Source organism: Xiphophorus maculatus, chromosome 19, assembly GCF_002775205.1.
Source record: "Xiphophorus maculatus strain JP 163 A chromosome 19, X_maculatus-5.0-male, whole genome shotgun sequence".
Lineage (NCBI taxonomy): Eukaryota > Metazoa > Chordata > Actinopteri > Cyprinodontiformes > Poeciliidae > Xiphophorus > Xiphophorus maculatus.
Genome location: NC_036461.1, coordinates 18,272,348 through 18,291,784, shown reverse-complemented (window position 1 = coordinate 18,291,784; position 19,437 = coordinate 18,272,348). Strand labels below are relative to the sequence as shown.

Sequence of the window (19,437 nt, the reverse complement as noted above, 5' to 3'; positions counted from 1 at the left end):
TACACTGTGGCGACAGTAAGTCTGTTAGCGGGATGCCATAGTACAGAGGGGTGGACAGATTTAGGTCTGCCTAGCACCTAGTTCAGCCGGGGGCTGGTGGTGGGATAGGGAGGGGATGTAGGGTAACAACACCATTAACACTCAACGTGCCAACAGCCCCAACCTCCCTCCACCAACTCCAGCCGGGCTCCAATCGCCACGTCTCATTAGGTTTCTCTGCCCTGCACACAGCAACAACTGTTATTCAACTCTCCCAAAATACCAGAGCGACCAATCACAGGGCAGCGAGAGAACTTGCGGTGAACATAGACTTATTGCCTCACTGCAGGTAAAAGGAGGACACTAAGGAGATCAACGCAACCTGCAAGCTATTAAAAAGAAATATGAGAATGCATGAAGCATTGGAGGCAGAGAAGCAGAAAGAAAACAAAAAGTGAAGAGGAAGCAAAATCAACTGGGAAGACTTGACGATGAAGGCCGAAAGAGATTGTGTAATGATGTGTTTGTTTGGTGTTTTGTCAGTTCTGCTCCAACAGGGCCCGGTACCATGGTAACCTCATATGTAGGTGCCCTACATATCAGCAGGGCATAGGGTTACAGAGCTCGGCATATAAACACATTCAAACATCAGTGGGAGCCTTTTTAGGAGGACTAATGGGAGAGGATTAAAAAATTAAAAGAAGAAAGAAAAGTGACAATAGAAATGATTTGAAGGAGTGTGGGAATGTGAGCATGTCTGTCGCACATAATTCTTTAAATCCATAATGTGCTGTTAAATATCCACATCACAGACAGGTGGAGGCAACCCTTCTTTCTGAGATTATACACTGCAATGTTGGTACCCACTGTGGATGCACATGCACACACACACATGCAAATAACATGCTCCAGTACTCTCCTTCACAGGCCTAAATTACTTTTAAATATTCCCCAGTGAGGAAAGCAAAGCACACACACACACACACACACACACACGCACCCCCCCCCACACACACACACAGATAGAACAAAACACATACAGGAAAAGTCAACAGAGAAAGAGCGTCTCCTAAAACAATGAGCTGTTCTGTTCCACGATTCGGAGCTTCAGCCTTTATTATTCAAGCACAGACTCTGAAACCGAATCATCACACTCATCACACTTAATTACACTCTTCATTCAGCCCCGTCACTCAGAGAAGCTACATCCCTAACATTTTATAAGGCAGTTGTTTATGGGGGAATTTTTCTGCCATAATCCAAGAGCACATATTTTCAGTCTGAAAGCAGGATTTCATATCTTTTGTTCTCAAAACATTTAGTACTTTTGTTTACATTTTTATTTTGAAAGCAGGACTTCACATCTTTCTTCTCAAAACTTGTAATAATTGTACTCAAAGCTTCTCCTCGCGCTCAGACTTGGTCTCTGTTCGACTCTCTGCTCGCTTACGAAACATAGAACTACCTTTTGGCACAGTCGACTGACAACCTCCCAGCCAATAGAATGAAGGTGTTGTACTGGGTGCGTTTGTTTCCTTCTGGTGGGAGTGCCTGTGTGGCTACTATCTATTGTAGCAACCTGCGCTACCCACTGGATGTAGGGAGAAACATCGACGTCAGCTTTCTGCTCCGTAGTACACTAAACATCCGCTAGTAGTGTGCTACTGATCTTAGGTAGAATTTTGTTCACCCAGCCAAAGACAACATACTTGAGTTCACAGGGAGTCCTTCCCTGCCCCAGATGTCCGTCAAAGCCTTCAAAGTGGCACCCAGCTAAAGATCAGCATTATCAGTGTTTAACTAATTGCAAAGACCTGCAGTGATGTTGTCTTCCTGACAATGTGCACCACCATATGAGTGATAAAACATCTTGAGAATGTTGGATATAATGGGCATATTGTAAATAAATCTATAAGATTTATTGGGCTTCAAAGGGTTGTAATATAGTTGCTTGACTATACAGCTTCATAAAGCAGTGAATGTAAGTATCTTTGGTTAATTCGTTGACAGTGCATTTGTGACTGTGGGTTACTTACCCTGATGACCTCTGGAGTCTGCTGGATGAGAAGGGTAGAACCAGTGTTTTTCGAAGCCAAGGGTTCACCATCAGCAATGACGGCATCTTCTGTGGCTGATATGGCAACAGAAGATGGTTCTTCCACAGAGACTGCAGGTGCAGGTTCATCTTCAAGGGTGCAATCCTGAAGGTTTCCAGCTGTATAAGCTCCAGAAGCAGGAGGGGATTCTGAATGAACCTCGACCGTAGAAGTATCAGTAGTTTCATCTGGCACTGACTTAGACAAATTTTCTGGATCAGCATCTGATGTAGTTCTAGGTTCAGATTCAACTGCAGCATTGCACTCCGCTTCAGATGCTGCACTTGTAAAAGCTAATGCAGATAAAACTTTGGGTGCATTTTCCTGAGTGTGGTTTGAAGCCACAGGTTGGACTATAGCTGTGTGCATGGAGGGAGCAGTGGGGACTACCGGTGGGGTTGTGTTGTCTGGTGTTTCGGCCCTACCAGCAGTGACAAGTGTATCCTGCAGGAGCCTCATCACCTCCTTCTCCTTTCCAACTTTTCTCTCGGCACTACCTGAACTCCCTGCCCCAGAGTCAACAAGTTCCTGGGCAAAACTTTCAATGCTCTCAAGAATTCTCAACAACAGTGCCCCATCCTCTTCATCTCCTGTGCCAGGTTCACTGTTCTCTCCCTGAGGAGGAGTGGGGCTCTGGGTCACCCTGGAGTTAACACCATTCATGCCCAGGTGGCTGGCTGGTTTTTGAACCTGGTATTGAACCATTTTGGCTTGAGTAAGAGACTCATTGGAGATAATCGCTTGTGCTACTCCTCTCTTCCTGGTCTTAGCAGGAAGTGGAGGCTCTGTGGTTCTAGGATGGCTCATACTCTGAGAGAGATTCTCCAAGTCCATCAGTAGCTTATCAATGTCATCATTTCTGTGTGAAGTAGCTTTGGGTGTTGAGACTGTTAAAGAGGTGGAGGAAGGCCAAGTGGGAATGTAGCCGGAGCTTCCTGGCAAATGATGTGAAGAGTTATTAGCTGTGTTAGATTGGGATAAGTGCAGTTGTTGCCCCATGATAGTTCCATTTTTGTTCTGGGTATTGTTAATCCCTCTGGTTGGCATGTGTGTCAGCTGTGAGATATGATCTGCAGTCTTTCCGATTTCTGCCTCCTCTTCCTCGATGTATAGTGCTTCCATGGGTGATGTCGGGGGAGTGTGTGTGAATGATGATGTAGGAGAGTTTCGAAGAGGGGAGGGTGAGTGTGTTGGAGAAGAACTAGAAGGCGAACATGTCACAGGTGGAGGAGACAGAGTGTGCCGGGTGGTCAAAGAAGCATGTGTGGACTGTAGTCCATTGGTAAGTGAGGTACCCTTTGGCGAAACTGAACTCTGGACTGATTTGGTATGGATGGAATCTGATTTTAATAATGTGGATGAAGGAGAGGCTGATGAAGGAGCAGAAGATGTTGAGTGTAAAAATTTCTTGGAGATGGGAGGTGACTGCACAACGTCTTCATAGCGGGGAGGTTGTTCATTGCCAAAGATTGGAGAAAAGGGTCCCTGTTGGATAGAGTGAATTGTGTTGATCAATTCAGCGAGGTCACTGTGCCCGCTTCCAGGTGTGCCTTGACCACCCTGCCCCGTGCCTCCCAAACTTCCAACCCCTTCCAACTCTAAAGGAAGTCTCTTGAGATAGGAGCTGAGTCTGGTCATCACAGCCCGATAAACACTGTCAGGATTTGTTCCTCCATCCTCTGGCCCTCCACCTGCCTTGCGCCTGATGCATTGTTTGATGATGTCAGTGCATTTCTTTAGGTCTTCAGAACATTTAAGCAGGATGTCAAGGCAGGCACGGATGTCCTCACCACCTGCCCCCCCACTGCCAGCTTCTGCCCTTGTCTTCTCTAGCAGTCGGGCAATTAGGTTCTCCTCTCCAAGGGTGGTGCGGTACAGTGATGCCACTGTATTTAGACTCTGGTCCAGTGATCCAATACTTGAAAGGCTGCTTGTTGAGCCATTCCCCACTTTTGTGGTGGCTGACAGAGAACCAGAGCTCCCCTTTAACTTTGTTTCTTCTGCCCCATTTCCTTTCCCTAGCATAAATGGTGGCACATTTTCATCATTAGAAGTAATTATGCCATTTGTCATACTATTAGTTGTTGTGCTTGTTGTAAGACTGGAGCTGAAGTGGCCATAGATGATCTCCAGGTCAGTTGAGCGACGACTAAAAGAGTCAGGGCGTACTTTACGTCCTTTGCGGAGAGTAACATGACTAGAGGAGGACAGGCGGAGCTTGTCAAAAGAAAATTCTTTGAGCTTGCCGCTGGCCAGGTTAATGGCCTCTTCAGTAATGTCCTTCAAGCTGCCAGAGCAGCTCAGGTTGCCAGTAGATCCTGTGCTACTCGAGGTCTTTTTACCCCGCCATGTGGGGCTGTCTTCCCCTAAAGACAAATTGCCACTGCTGCCCGCCCTCTCCAGACCACCGTTATGAATAGTATCCATGGAAATACAAAGTTTATTATGGTTAGGAAGGTGGGGAGAGATCATGTTACGGGGTTGTATGGGCGAGCTGTTGAAGTCATTGAATGTGGCATCAGGGGCAACAAGAAACTCAGAGCACGTGCCACGGTGTGCAATGGTACAGTCTAAACCTTGGGACAGCGCCCCGCATGGCCCTGCACAGTAGTGCACAGCTTGGGAGTGAGCACGTCGGTCCACCACCACACTGTTGTAGCAGCTCACACTGCTTACAACGACACGATAGGCTGCTGCCATGGTGACCAATTTTTTTTCAAGACATAAGATGGTCAAAGGTAATAAAATTTACAACAAACAAGAGATGTGTAACAAAGTTTCATAAGAGATCCGCTTGTTAATAATTTTCACTTTTAAAAAGTAACACATACATGTTCAATGGCTGAATCATCATGTCGAAATAATGCGTCTTTGATCTGATTCATGTCATTGTCAACAGACATATAATACTAACACAGAATATGAATAATTAATACCAGAAAAGGAAGACATATCAAAACTTTCAGAGTTAAAATATGTTCATAATTTCAAAGCTGCTGGTTTCAAAGGCAGCTGCTGTTTTTTGTTTTTTTTTGGGAAGGGCAAAGACTTCCTTGTCTGAGATCCTTCGGTCTCTTAATAACAGCTGTAAGGTCCCGCCTCTCTCAACAGGCACATTCTCCTTTTGGTCTCCAGCAGCAGCTCATTAGCCACTAATAAGGAGGGTGACAAGAGAACATCCAGCAGGGTTATCACAAATACCTCCACAGAACAGCCCCAGGGGTCACATTCAAGGCCAGGAAGGCTTTACGCTGCTCTGGCCCATACCCATGTACAGGGAAATGGCATGTAGAGAAAGAGAGAGAGAGATCCCATTTTCCTTGCAAGACTGAAGAAAACTTGCTGACTCCAACACAGCTGAAAAATAGCAGGGGACTAGCCAGAGACTCCGTCTTCTCTCTACGACGGGGCGCCTTAAGATCCCTCACTCTTGTACGCTCTTTCAAGGCCTCATGCTGTCAGCCATATGTTCGAACGTCTGACTGCAGGACACCACCTGTGAGACAGCAAAGGATAGCAGGGAGAGAAGATGAGAAAGAAGGAAAGTGAAAGCAGGAGGAAAAAAATGTGTCATTCAGAGAGATACCAAAAGGTCCAAAGTAAGCATATTTGAGTGTTTCTGTGTATCATCAACACAAACCATCATCAAATATGATATATTACTCACAATGTATATTTTTATGTCTGATTTGATAATGTCACTGGTCAGGTGCAAGATTCAGGACAGATGTACATCACAATAGAACAGTTTTAAATCTGTGCATAAATTGTCAGAGCCACAGAGACAAGGCAGGATTACTGGTCAGTGAATTTGCATTTTGAGCAAGTCAGATGAATTTACGTTATATTATTTATAGCACTTTGTTTGCTTGTTTGCGAGCTAGAATCCCTTTGTGCACAACATTCTTATACACAGCAAACCCTTCAATGTGTGCGTCATAAACACTATTAAAAACATTGAAATGTTTACCTAGTTATTTACTGCATATTGTATCATTTTCACATAATTCACCATAATTATTGCATATCATAAGCTTTTCTAATGTGTTTTGTAAAGGTTCTTTGGCAAATCTCTGAGGCCTTCTTAGAACAGATGTATTTACTCTGAGATTAAGTTAAGGTGGAGGTTATATGCTAGGGTGTCAGAGTCAAGGTGACTGATTTTAATTTGTAGATCTTTCTTTTCGTTTATTCTACAATTATACACTACTTTGCATTTGTTTATTGTACAAAATGCAATTAAAATAAACAAAGGCTTTATTGTTATAACATCACAAAATATGAAAAAGTTAATAATGTACAAATATATACTTTATATACTATATATACTAATATAAGTATATAATATATATATACTTTTTTTCCCCCAACAGCTGTTCTCCACCAAATGTAACATAGCAAGACATATTTCCAAATTTAGGCATACCCATTGTGGAAAAACTGACATGACGGCACCAGTCAAAAGAAGTGAAACATTATGTAAATACCTGCATCATGCCAAAAAAACAAACTAACTGAGCTTGACATGAAGCACTCTGCACTGTAAATCTGCAAGCTCCGTGACTTCCTTCAGACCTTATAGCCCAGTTAAATGATCATGTGGTAATTTTAAATCAGAGTCGAAGTAAATATTTAAGTAAAATAAAGAATTGGTCGCTCAGTTTTCAATAGTCAGGTTTCTCTCTTGAGATAACTACTCCAACTTGGGGTAAAGCAGTCATGCTTTATTTTTGTCTGACAAAAGGATTAAAACTTCACACTAATAAAAGTGAACCACTACAGGCCAGACATGCTGGGAGACCTCCCATGATGCACTGTGACTAAGTCCACTGCTGTTTTGGTGATTTATCCACTCTGTCTTCTGTTTGCTTTTACTTCTATGCAGGTATCACTCTCTAAGCAAAACTTCCCCCCACATTATTCTGTGTTTCTTTGCTTCTGCTGAGTTGTTCACTCCTTCCTGTCCAGGAGCAGAACAAGTATCTCACAGGAATACTGCATTATTTACACATTAGCAATAATACTTGGCATTTACAAGTTTGTTGGCAAAGATTTGGGAAGAAGGACTTTGAGAATTACTATATATAATATAGGTATGGCCACGGTTATTGGAAGCTAAAGAGCATCTGTTTTGGAACAATCAAGACATTAAGGATATGGTTACCAAGACAAAATGTTAAAAAAAAACGACTTGTAGTTAAAAGGAAATACTATAGTCTGCAGAAGATCGCCTGCACCTAAAAAATAGCAACGGGGTTTGTGTAGAAGACAAGATCCCTCATCTCCCTTTCATGCCTTTTCCTGTCTGTCCACACACACACACACACACAAGTGCAACAGCTTGAGGCTGTTGAATCAGACTCTTCAGCAGGAAACTGCACTTCCTGGCAAGCTGCACCTAAAATGTGGATGGTCAGAAATAGACTGTTGTAGGGTGGTAATCACACAGATGGGTCCGTGCAAACAGCTCCTCTCACACTCCTTCCGCCTCGCTGTGCACACTCTAAATATCTGTGTGTATGTCTTGGTAAATGACAGCTTCCCAAACTGATTCTGAGCATGTAAACAAACCACACTGGTGTTTATAACCCACAAAGACCTCTATGGGTACATGTCTGTCTGTGCTTACGCCCACCTATGGGTGTCGATGAATGCCTCACTGACGTGTATTACATTAAAAAAGCTCAAATCAGCAAGCATACAATGTGTCTTTAGTAGATTTAGTCACGTTAGCTGAAAATAAATGGTGGTATCAGCTTTCAGCTGAATGTCAACATCACAGAGCTTAGTATCTGACTAAAAAACATTGCTCATGCTAAATCCACATTGGACAACCCTTCTCATAACCATGGTAACAAACTTGCTTCAAGTTCAGAAACAGTAGGTGCCTAGTTTTAATGCTAAATGTGCAAATCATGTTAAAGAAGTCTGTTTTCTAAGTGAAACTAAATTACATTTACTGTCCACTTTATTAGTGACACTCAAAGAACTAGGGCAGTTTGGAGGGAAAAAGGGGGGATCCAACCTTGATCCAACCTTGATGGTGTACCTAAAGTGACCTGTGAGTGTTTATAGTATTTAGCCATTGGCTGGTATCAAGGTGCACTAAGATTTTAAAATGTTGTTCTATAAATTGGAAAAAATTTCTTTCAAACTATTCCTGCAGTTTAAAACCTTTTCAATGGAATGCCAGAAAAGTGTCGTAGTGACCAAGATTTTCCTTCAGTTACATGGAGCACAGAGTAACAGAGTTTCCCCACTTTTGTCCTCTGATCAGCTGGATGAAAAAAATGTGATTTGTAATACGGTAGAAAATGAAGAAACACCACTGTTAATCCCTAATAAAACTACGGTTGGAAAGCTACAAGCTTGCTAGTCGACTATTTTCAATTAAAGCAATGACATAATTCATGCGTTTGATCTTTTAAAAATTTCTAACATTTTGCTAAACCTTTTGCTAAATCGATTCATTTCTAATGCTATTTAGAGAATAATTCTTGTTATTGCATCTTACTTCCTCATTTCCTTTTCCTTCGTCGAGCTTTAAAGTCGTTCTGCATGTGTGGAGGAAGGAAGTATTAAATCACCAAAAGCCATTTCAGTCACACCCTCTAATAGTGCCACACAAGTGTCTCTTTGTGTGTGTACAACAGCAAACATGGACAAAAAGAAGCGGTATATCTGAACTCCTTCACTAAATTGTGAATGCTATTTGCAGTGCACATGGACGTGAATTAGTGTCTATTATAGCAAAGAGTGGAAAGGCAGTAGAGAAGAAATAGGTCTATGTGAACACGACCATAACAGAAACCACAAACATACCCTCAGGGAGCTGGAACAGGCCTGTGCAAGCACACTCTTTACATGCAGGTACACACGAACACACACACTCTTGTCTGCAAAGCCATATAGATACTAAGAACTAGAACTATAAAAGAGAAAAAAGAGAAAAAAAATGCAATGTAGGTACTAAAGGGGTTGAAATTATTCATACGGGATCAAAAATACGCCACTGATTAAATGTCTCTAAGTGAGTTGCATCCTGATTATATGTTTTTGTAATCATCAACAATGGCTTGCCTTTCTTTTTGGCAGAATATTTGCAAAAATTGGTAGATCTAGTTGAAATTAGTTGGTTTACTCAAAAAATAAATAAATTAATTAAATTAATTAATTAATTAATAATAGCCTCTTTTATCCATTCAAAAATCTGTTGTGATGTATATTTGGGGGTATTGAAGATGAAGATGTTGAGAATTTGTTGGGGTTTTTTTTTTTGTTGCTATTTTATTAACTTTGTGTAAGGCACCGATGAGAGCAAATACACCCAATAGCATGGTTTAAGGTTGATAAACAAAAAGCTGAAAGTGTTACCCATGACTCCTCTAAACATACCACATGTCAACTTTGCAAAATTTGCTTCGTCTGGTCATTAAACATAAAACCAGCTTTAAATTTCATATGAGCTTCAGGGTCTTGATTTTGGAGTTGATCATAACCTAACACTGAGTTCTCTTGAAATTGTCATTTGTGATATCTACTTGTGCAGCATTGCAGTCGCCGAGGAGTTGGACTGCCTGGATGGTTTACAGAGAATGGCCCAAAAAAGGATAAAATATTCAGAGAACCAGTTGTGCAGACACAAATGCCTTGTTGTTGTCAGAGGAGAATGGGGACGGTGGTTTGAGATGACAGAAAGGCAGCATTCGCTCTAATAACCACAGAATCTCTGAACAGGTTGAACCTGGAGGCAGGTGAACTATGACAGGAGCAGCAGACCACATTAGGTCAGCTAGCAACAGGAAACTGAGGCTATAATTCACACTGGATCACAAAAGTTGGACAGGTAAAACGGAAATATCTTCAATTGCAAACATCATTAGCAAAGATACACATTTCAGTAATAAAAATTCCAACCTCATTTTCCATCTCCATTATCTTCCTCACACCCTTTGATCTTTACAAATGCAATTCTGACCCAGTTCTCTGCTTCTTTCTGTAATCTCACCATGAATCATTTACTCAGACTACTACGAATTTTAAATACAGAGGCAAGTGCACTTCTTATCTTGGTCCTTCCATCAGCTTTCCATCAATCAAACACCCAACTGACATTTCCTGGCACCAAGAAAAAAAGGGGCAGACAGAGATGCGTCCTGGCAGCAGTGATGTATCCTTGTCAAGAATAGGTCAGGTTTCAGTTCTCCTTATTCTCCGTCAGCTGTAGAAAGACAAGTTGTACTAGAGGGCAGAGAGATGGACTGGGTAAGAATGAGGCCATCCATGCTCTTTATCATGCTTCACAATAACAGAAAATAAGCAAACTGCAAATTTTAAATGTCAAGGCCATTTGTTTTTGTTAAGTAGGGGAGTTAAAAAAAAAAAAAAAACTCCCCCACTTATTAAAACGCCATTGCCAGGTTCCACTAAAGATGAGTTACTATGCAAACCAGATGTCTGTGAACAAGCCAAAACACAAGTCTAACAGAGGCCTAGCTGACACAAGGACCCAAAATCTGACCCTAGTGCCCCATTACGCCTTTCCTTTTCTCTCTTAGGGCTAGTTTGGGTTTTTACCGGACTCAAGGAGATCCAAACAGGTCAGATCTGTGGAAGCTTGCTGAGCGCATAGGCAATTCTGTGCAGGCTTGAGGCTGGAGACGTGTGAATCTGGCAGCCACTTGAGGGAGTTTTCTTGTTATGTCTGCCAGAAATATTGTCTGGAAGAAACCCAGGCTGACGGCACAAATCACTGCACTCTGGAGACACAGAGACATTAAGCACAAATATATATACACACACACACACAGCTGTAGCTACATCTGCAGCTCTGATGGAGTCTGTTATAAAATGAAATGGCATGAAATTATAGGTTTTATAAGTCACATTATGCAGGTAGATCTGGGAATGGACCATTTTCATTCCATCGTAAACATAACCAGTTGTTTCTTGTCTTGTCTGTTTCATTGTATTTTCGTGGAAGAATTAGATTAATCCGTTTAGTGGTATTGTCCATGACCTAACTGTGGATGATTTACCATAAACATGGGTCAGTGTCAGATTATCAAGATATATTATAGACTTGAGTAAAAGATGTATCTCTATATTCACACAAAGTACTTAAATTAAAAATGTACTGCATGATCAAATGTATTCTTTAACAGAAAAGCAACAGTTATTTTTATAGCTGCTGAAATAATACGTGGTTCAGACACATTGCCATGCCATAAATTCAGAGTTTTCTAGACTGAAATTTCTTGGAGTTCTCAGTCCATTTATTTTATTTTGTTTTGCAAACTAAAGGATAAGTACAAAAGTTCACTGTGTTCACAGCAAATATTTATCTGGAAATATTTGCATATGGTTAGTCTTTCACTCATTTTGATACCCAGATTTAGGCAAAAGTATTGAATAAAATAAAACAATTTACTTTTTATGCTAATTTAGATATCTAACCTACAATATATGGAAAAAACACTGACAAAACACAACATTTTAAAGGGATTTCCACAAAAAAATAAAAGAAAAATGTCCAATTGTACAAAAAATTTACCACTGGTACTCTGTTTAGTTTAAAAAGCATACCAAATATTTTACTAATCTGAATTCACCCCAAAATACACAACTTGACTGTGGTCTATTTGCACGAGAACATTCAGAGTTATGAGAAATTAAATAACTGAACCCCTAAAAACAGCATCCAGAGACCCAGGCAGATTATCTTCTTGCAGAAAACATATACAGGCATCAAGGGGACCAGTCCTCCTCCTCCTCCTCCTGCTCTTCCTCCTCCTCTGCAGTCTGACCCCTCCAGTGCTGCACCAGCTGTTCACCCAACACTTTCCAGATCTCTGGGGAAAAACAACTATGTGGACACCTCAGCACCTCATTAGTGACAAAACTCCCCCTTAAGACTACAGGACACATGGTCACACACACACTCATGAGCATAAACACTATATAGTTCCTTAGGGAACCCGTTGAGGGCAGAGCAGAGGATGTTTTTGTGTTTCTGTGCATACGAGGGAAAATTGTGACTCACGTCTTTCCTTATGCTTCCTGGTTAAAACTGCCTGACCTTATAAGGCTGGCAGGCACAGTTTTGTTCACACGCGTGGATAAAAGCATCCCTACTGATTCCCATGCAGAAGGGCAGAAAAACACACCGTAGATATGCAACATCGTGGTCCATGTGAGAGTTTGATGATTAAAGCGGGGCTAAGAGCCTTGAAATCAGCTTCAGAACAATCACATACACACATTGCATGCATCCACACACACACACGCCCCCACGCACACACCTGTGTGAAAAACCAACACCTACACACACGTCTGCATCCTGCTTCACCGGGAGCTCATTACTAGCTGGTCCCCGCATCGCCACTAATTCCAAAAACACATTTAGGTTGACGTCACGCCTTCGGCTGTGCTCTGCTAATGTACATGGAGTCAGTCGCAGCAGCCAGACATTAGATACACACAAACCCTCCTGTTGGCAAACCAGAGAAAATAACTCACACACACACAAAAAAAAATACAACGTAATGCACAAAGACAGCTGACCTGAATTCGGACCAGTCAACACTTTATTTCTGCCACCTCCTACCACTCCAAACCCAAAGGCAACCAGCGTACACACCAGCTGTATCCAACAGGGAATCGGCTGAAAAAAAATAAATAAATCAACACAACAATTCAGAAATTGGATCAAATCTAGCGATCGGGGCTCAATAACTCAGCTAATTTATTTCTATTCATTTTGGGCTCTGAAATTTCCTGGTAGACAGCTGCACTGACCTCATGCAACTTGGATTCTGTGCCTCTCCTCTCTTCCTTGATTTTCAAATGTAATGAGGACTTTGGATCACTAAGCAACTCTTTTTTCTCCTTGGCCCAGTCGACAAGTTTCCTGTGCGTCAGACGTTGCTTAACATAAGGGATGCAACAAACTCTTTCAATCTACAATCCTCTAAACTTTGGATGTCCCTTTGCTTGTGAATCTTTTTGTCTCCCACTCCTCCCACTGTAGCCAATGGATTCAGCACTTTGGGAACAGTTGGCTTCTTCTGCGCTGACTTATTATGGCTTTGCCTTTTCGTGGGGTGTGTCAGTGACTCCTGGAAAACTGTCCACTCATACCTATTTATTTATTTGCCAGGAAGTCCCTTGAGATAAAGTTTCTTTTTCAGTGGAGACCTGGCCAAGAGGCACACCAGTGCACAGTAGACAGAGCGAATTAAATAAAGGGTAGATACAACATAAAGCTTCCTAAAATTCACTTAGGTACAAAATAAATCAAAATAAAATTACAATTTTATAAAATAACATAACATTACTGTTAAAATTCCTTTAGATTGCATCTAGATTAACAGAAATAAACTCTTAAAATGTAAAGGATAAATTTCACTTTTTGAATTGAATTCCTGAAAAACATAAGACCGCTCCATTGGCCTTTTATGAGTTTCTTTTTCTGTCCTACAGCTTTTCATGTGTTATTTGAGCTCTGAAGGTGTTTCTAGGGCTCCAATGCAAATGTTAAATCAGACATCTCCATGCCAACAGTCAGACTAGTGTGGCTGCACTGATGGCAAGGTGACTCTCTTTATTTTTCCCTTTCTTTTTTTTTTTACTCAAGGCTGTACTCAATACAATGATCCCTCACTGCTAAAAGCAAAAGCGAAAGATGGTTAGGAGCTTATTTCTGGCTCTGGCTTTTTAATGGGGTACAAGTGGAGGTTTATAAAGCAGCAGCAATCAGAATTTAATGGATTAAAATGGATTAGAGATGGCAGGCACCAAACTGCATGTGGAAATCCCCAATCAGCTTTTTTACTCCCCAGGACAAAGTAATTTAGGACAAAAATTCATCTACAAATTTAGCAGAACCCCATACCTGGGGACCATCATGTTGTTTTCCTTTATCCACAACACTGCAGCAGAAAGTGGTAATGGCTGGCTCTCTGTGCAGTAAATATTTAACGCAACCAGAACTGTGCATATCCAACGTGTTGGATGAGAAGAGGGTGAACACAAACAGAGATCAACCAGTGCGGGATAAAACCGAGCCAGGCGCTGGATTTTTCCCACGCTCCACTTTTGGTTAGCAAAAGCCAGAAAGTCAAGATCTCACATTCCTCACATGCTAGTTTTTTTTTTCTTTTACATGCAGAGATATTCACTCACACAGCAGCATCTTAGCTACATACAGTAAACATCCAGTAAGTCATTTTGAAAAGTGAAAGAATCTGTTGGACCTACAGTCAAAATCTGGACAACTTTCAGTCTACATCAGTATCACACACACTAACTTAGGAATTTAAAATGTAGACATTTTTAGTAACTTAATGTGTTAGACAAACACAAATTACTGCAAGGAGATGAATGGAAAAATAAAAATAGCTTAAAAAAATTACAAATAAAAATCCAAACAAAAAAAATAAACACTTGTGTGCAAGTGAATGCAGTCTTACTGAGTCCATACTTTGTAAATCCAGCATTTGCCACAATTGCAGTTGCAATGCATTTGGGGTGTGTCTCTACAAGCTTTGCACTAGTAGAGGTTGACATCTCTGCCCATTCTTCAAAGCAAAACAGCTGCATGGAACCTGCCTATACTTATGGATGTTGATTGGGGAATGGTTCCATGTTTAGTCAGCTGCAGTTGTCATACGAGCCGCTAGAGGGCGCTGTGATTTTAGAATGACATTGAACGCGCATGAGTCTTATCGTGTCCTTAGCTTCCATCTCACTGCAAACAGTAACCCGTACAAACAAGTGCTCATGCAACATATATTCCTTATCAGGAATTGTGTTAAGTTGAACAGGTTAAGTAACCCAAGCCCAACATAGCACAGTTCTATCTGCGACTGTTTTTGTTATCTGCCCGGTCACGCGTAGAATAAACCCTACAGCTGTACTTGTAAACAGTGCTGCTCTCTTGCCAAGTCCCTCTTGAAAAAGACATTATAGATCTCAATGAGGTTTTTATCTGATTAAATAAAGGTTATTTTTATGTGCGCTTTCACACTTACAGAGTACTTCAAACAGAAAAGTTTCACTGTGAGACCTGGTTTCAAAAAGTGTCCGGGTGAGAGACTTTGATCACTGGAGACGTGTAAACTAGTGGCTGGATTGCGGCTTAACCGAAGCGCGACTTCAGGAAAACTAGATCTTAGATGAAGAGAATCTATGAATAACAATTTTCATTGACTGCCAGTTTATCAGTTGGTTTAGGGCTGAACTACAACTAAGCCAAGACCTAAACATGGTTTGATCTAAATCTCTACACTATAGATCCAGTTGTACTTTTAGGGTCATTGTCCTGGTGGAAGGAGAAGTCTTTCACATCCCCTTTTATACCCTGGTTGTCCCGTATTTATCTTCATCCACCTTCCCATCATCTCCAACCAGCTTTGCTGTCCCCAGCTAAAGTAAAGTCTTGCTTCCCTAACTTTGGTTTAAGATGCTCCAAAACTTTCTCTCGGACCTGTCTGCTGAATGTCTTGCTGCTCAAGATGCTTTTTGTTCCCTTATGTCCTCTAATAAACCTCCAAGGTCTTCACAGAACACTTGCATTTATACTTAGTTACATCTGCCCTTAATTTTATTTAGGAGTATCAGATTAAAGAAGGTATAAACAAATATATCTTATAAACTGATTTATCAAGTAAGTGTAGCCAACGGTGAATTCGCCGCCTCTTGCTGGGTATCCAAACTAATGTGATTGCTCTGGGTTCATCCATCAGGCTCTTCCTAGCTGATACTGATTTCATGTTTCCTCTGAGGCCTGACCTGACGCCCTCACAGCACAGCAAAAGATAAAGAAAACATTCTGCGTGTTATCTGATAGAGGCATTAGTTTAAAATTCAATAGAAAATGATGCACTTGTATTTCACTGAAACAAGTGCATCAAAGCACGAGCTGTTGGTTGCAGTTGTAGCACTTACTGAACAGGAAGACAAAAATACTTTATTCTATTGGACCGCCGATCAGACACTAATCAATCCAGGCTTCTCTATACAATGCCTCTACTACCAGCACTTGCGGCCAAATTGGCTTTAATAATATTTGTACATTGCTTGCCAACTTTCATGCAGAACGAGTCTGAGTCATGCCGAGTGTACGTCTTGCACAACCTCGTCCCACATGTCCAATTTAATAAACAAACACAAAACTGAAAACTCCTATTGAGCCAGTGAAGGACGCCCAGTTCACAGGCAGTCGAGAGAGAGAAGGCGTTGGCTTTAAGTGAAAGCTTTGACCAGTGCAGCACAATTAGGAGCAAAATCATTATTGAGGAACCCTCCAAAGGTGCTAACATTACACCATTGAAGTTCCTGATGTAACAAAAATAGCTTTCCTGGAAAGGTCTCCAAAAGTAGCACCTTTAAGTGCTGGCTAAATACAATGTATAGAATGTAATAGATCTCCAAACATGATATCTACGAGTGATTTGTGGTTTTTGTGGAGCAAAGGAGGATGTGTTTTTATGAAAATAAGAGCAAATGTCAAATTTTCCTAAAATCCCATAGAGGAGCAAAAGTTAGAAGAGGAGTCTGTTTTGTCAAAGGGTTGTGTGTGTGTGGATGTATGTTTGTGTGTCGGGGTGGTGTATGGGTGTGTGTGCACACTGCTGTTCCTGTCCATCAGAAGGTCATATGAGGAGCAGATTAGGGTTTCTAACCGCAAACCCCTGTCGCCATGGGCCTTCGTCACCGAGCCTGCTAGGAGAGTCATCCTGATCCGAACCGCTGGTGACTCACCCTCCCTTATCATGGCACCACGTCCCAAAAACACACACGCAAAAAAAGAAAAAAACAGACGGCCAAATCAGGACTTTGTGATGCAGCCTGAGCTCGTCATCCCCCTTCACAACTCCAACATCTTGACCAATTTTGGCCAGAGCGGATCACTGACCACCGCATGACGCCAGCTAATGGTTATTTACTTGACTGGATGTTCTGATCATTGCTTGTTACAGTTTCCTCAAGTCACAGAGAAAGTATCAGGTGATTTATTATGAAGAACTCAAGCCTAATTCTTAGCTACAATAGTGTTTGAACGGAATCCTGTTCTTATGAAAATGACAATTTATCTTAATACTTTTTCCTTTAAACCCCAAAATATTGTGTATTTTTCCTAAATCACTTTTGTTAGGACCCTATTATTACTAATACAATTGCAAATAAGACTTGTTTCTTTAGATATTTTTGCCATAATGCACATATGATGTTGTGACCAGTTACAGTGCTCTGAAAAATCCATCCATATTTCTTTACCTCTTTCAAAAAATAGCATACAGACTGTATGCACAGTACTGCTCAGTGGAAACTAGGCGTTGGGAGAATCCTCTTCCAGGCTTGTGGAAGATCTTACTCTGGTCAGATAAGAACAAATTTGTAAGAATTCGACCTATATACCAAAACCAATGTGCAATGGGAATGTAACATAACCCTGAACACACTATACCTTGCAGGGAAACATAATGCTGGCAGTCTAATGCTGTGGAAAGCTTTTCACCAGCAGATACCGGAATTATGGTTGATAAGAAGATGACTGGAACTAAATACAAGGGAATTCATAAAAAAGAAACTGAGAGGTTTCAAGATTTAAGACTTGTACAGAGGTTCACCTTCCAGTAGGACAATAACCCTAAACATACAGCCAGAGATACATATAATGGAATGGTTCAGATAACAGCATTTTCATGCGTTAAAATGGCTCAGTCTTTCTGATCCTCTGATTCAAATGAATGGAAAGTAAATGATTTGGAAACATACATCATTATTCTTCTGCATCATTGCATCATTTTTCATGTCCAAAGAATTGGACATGCATTTTTCATCTGCCAGTTACGGTGGCCGACAGGTGCAAATGCGCAGCAAAAGAGAAAACATGCAAACAAAAAAAAAACACGCGCACAAATTAAATGCGGCAAGCAAAAAGCGAATAAAATGCAGCAAACAAAAAGAGAGACGCAAACAAAAGAGAAGACACCCCCGAATGAAATGCAGTAAACAAAACGAGAGACGCAAACAAAAAAGAAGACACCCCCGAATGAAATGCAGCAAACAAAAAATGTTGAAAACGGAAGTGCTCCAGACCACTAGGGGGAGTCAAAGAAAATAGTATTAATTTCTATGGGACCAGATGCAAGATTCAGAGAGATACCTTTACTTTCTTTCAAATTTCTTTCTCTGAATCTTGCATCTGGTCCCATAGAAATGAATACTATTTTCTTTGACTCCCCCTAGTGGTCTGGAGCACTTCCGTTTTCAACATTTTTTGTTTGCTGCATTTCATTCGGGGGTGTCTTCTTTTTTGTTTGCGTCTCTCTTTTTGTTTGCTGCATTTTATTCGCTTTTTGCTTGCCGCATTTAATTTGTGCGCGTGTTTTTTTTTTTGTTTGCATGTTTTCTCTTTTGCTGCGCATTTGCACCTGTCGGCCACCGTAGCCAGTCCATTTCTGCCTTACTTAGTGTTGATCTGTCACAAAAAGTCCCAATGAGATTTATGAATGTAACATGACAAAACATGAAAAGAAAGAACCAAGAGAGTTGAATGCGTCTAAGAAACAATAAGGGCATTCTATATGGTGAAAACTTAAAATGAAAACACCATGCGTTGTTTGCACATAAACCAGCAGAGATAATAAATAACAGAAAGTTCATTGTTTCCCAATTTTACCAGAACACGTCAACCATGTTTTCAGTCTCTGACTGTAGCTCTTGTTCAACTCACACAGCTTTATCAAAAAAAACAAAAGAAATTTTAGAAGTTCAAGCAGTCATTATACTGTACTGATTATAAGTGTGTCTATTTTCTTATAAAATATCTGTTATAAGAAAATTAGATTCTGTCTCCCAGAACTGGATTGATTGCCTCTACATTCCCTCCTCCATATATATCCTTACACAACCTTTTACTGTGTTGGATGTCAGGTGTTTCATCAACACCAGAATGACTGTAGCTAAAACCTTGAATAGATTTCAATTTTGAAAAGATATTTAGCATTCCTATTACACCGTGTGACGTAATGACTGAAAACAGCCTAATGGTTTTCAGAAGCCCAACAAAACTCCTGAAACGACTTCTTTGTAGAGCAATAACAGTCCGACTAAGCAGTGCAGACGTGACACTTTGTGCTGCGAGCCGTCACTTTAAGCCCTGTTAGGGGGGTATTTACAGCCCGACGTACAAACAAGACCATAAAACTGGACCCGCTTCACCTCCCCCTCACTCCTTCCTGCTTCTTTCTATTAAACCTGTGGTTGAGCAAAACCTCAACAGACAGAAAGAAACAAATTAGTGCATGTTGTGGGACCAATAAAGTCATGAAGTGAAAATGTAACAAATATTAAA

The 19,437-nt window shown here is 41.0% G+C and overlaps 1 protein-coding gene across 2 annotated transcripts in view; it reads right to left on the bottom strand.

The window, feature by feature from the left end:
- ppp2r3a (protein phosphatase 2 regulatory subunit B''alpha) overlaps positions 1 to 19,437 on the bottom strand; it is a 69,222-nt gene that overhangs the window by 24,183 nt on the left and 25,602 nt on the right. Inside the window, exon 2 of one of the 2 annotated variants that reach the window (XM_014472635.2) lies at positions 2,016 to 5,571. The exons of the other annotated variant lie outside the window; for it this stretch is intronic. Within the exon in view, the coding sequence (XP_014328121.1) occupies positions 2,016 to 4,775 (2,760 nt within the window). The 5' untranslated portion in view covers positions 4,776 to 5,571. The remainder of the gene's footprint in view (positions 1 to 2,015; positions 5,572 to 19,437) is intronic. 2 annotated transcript variants of the gene reach the window in all.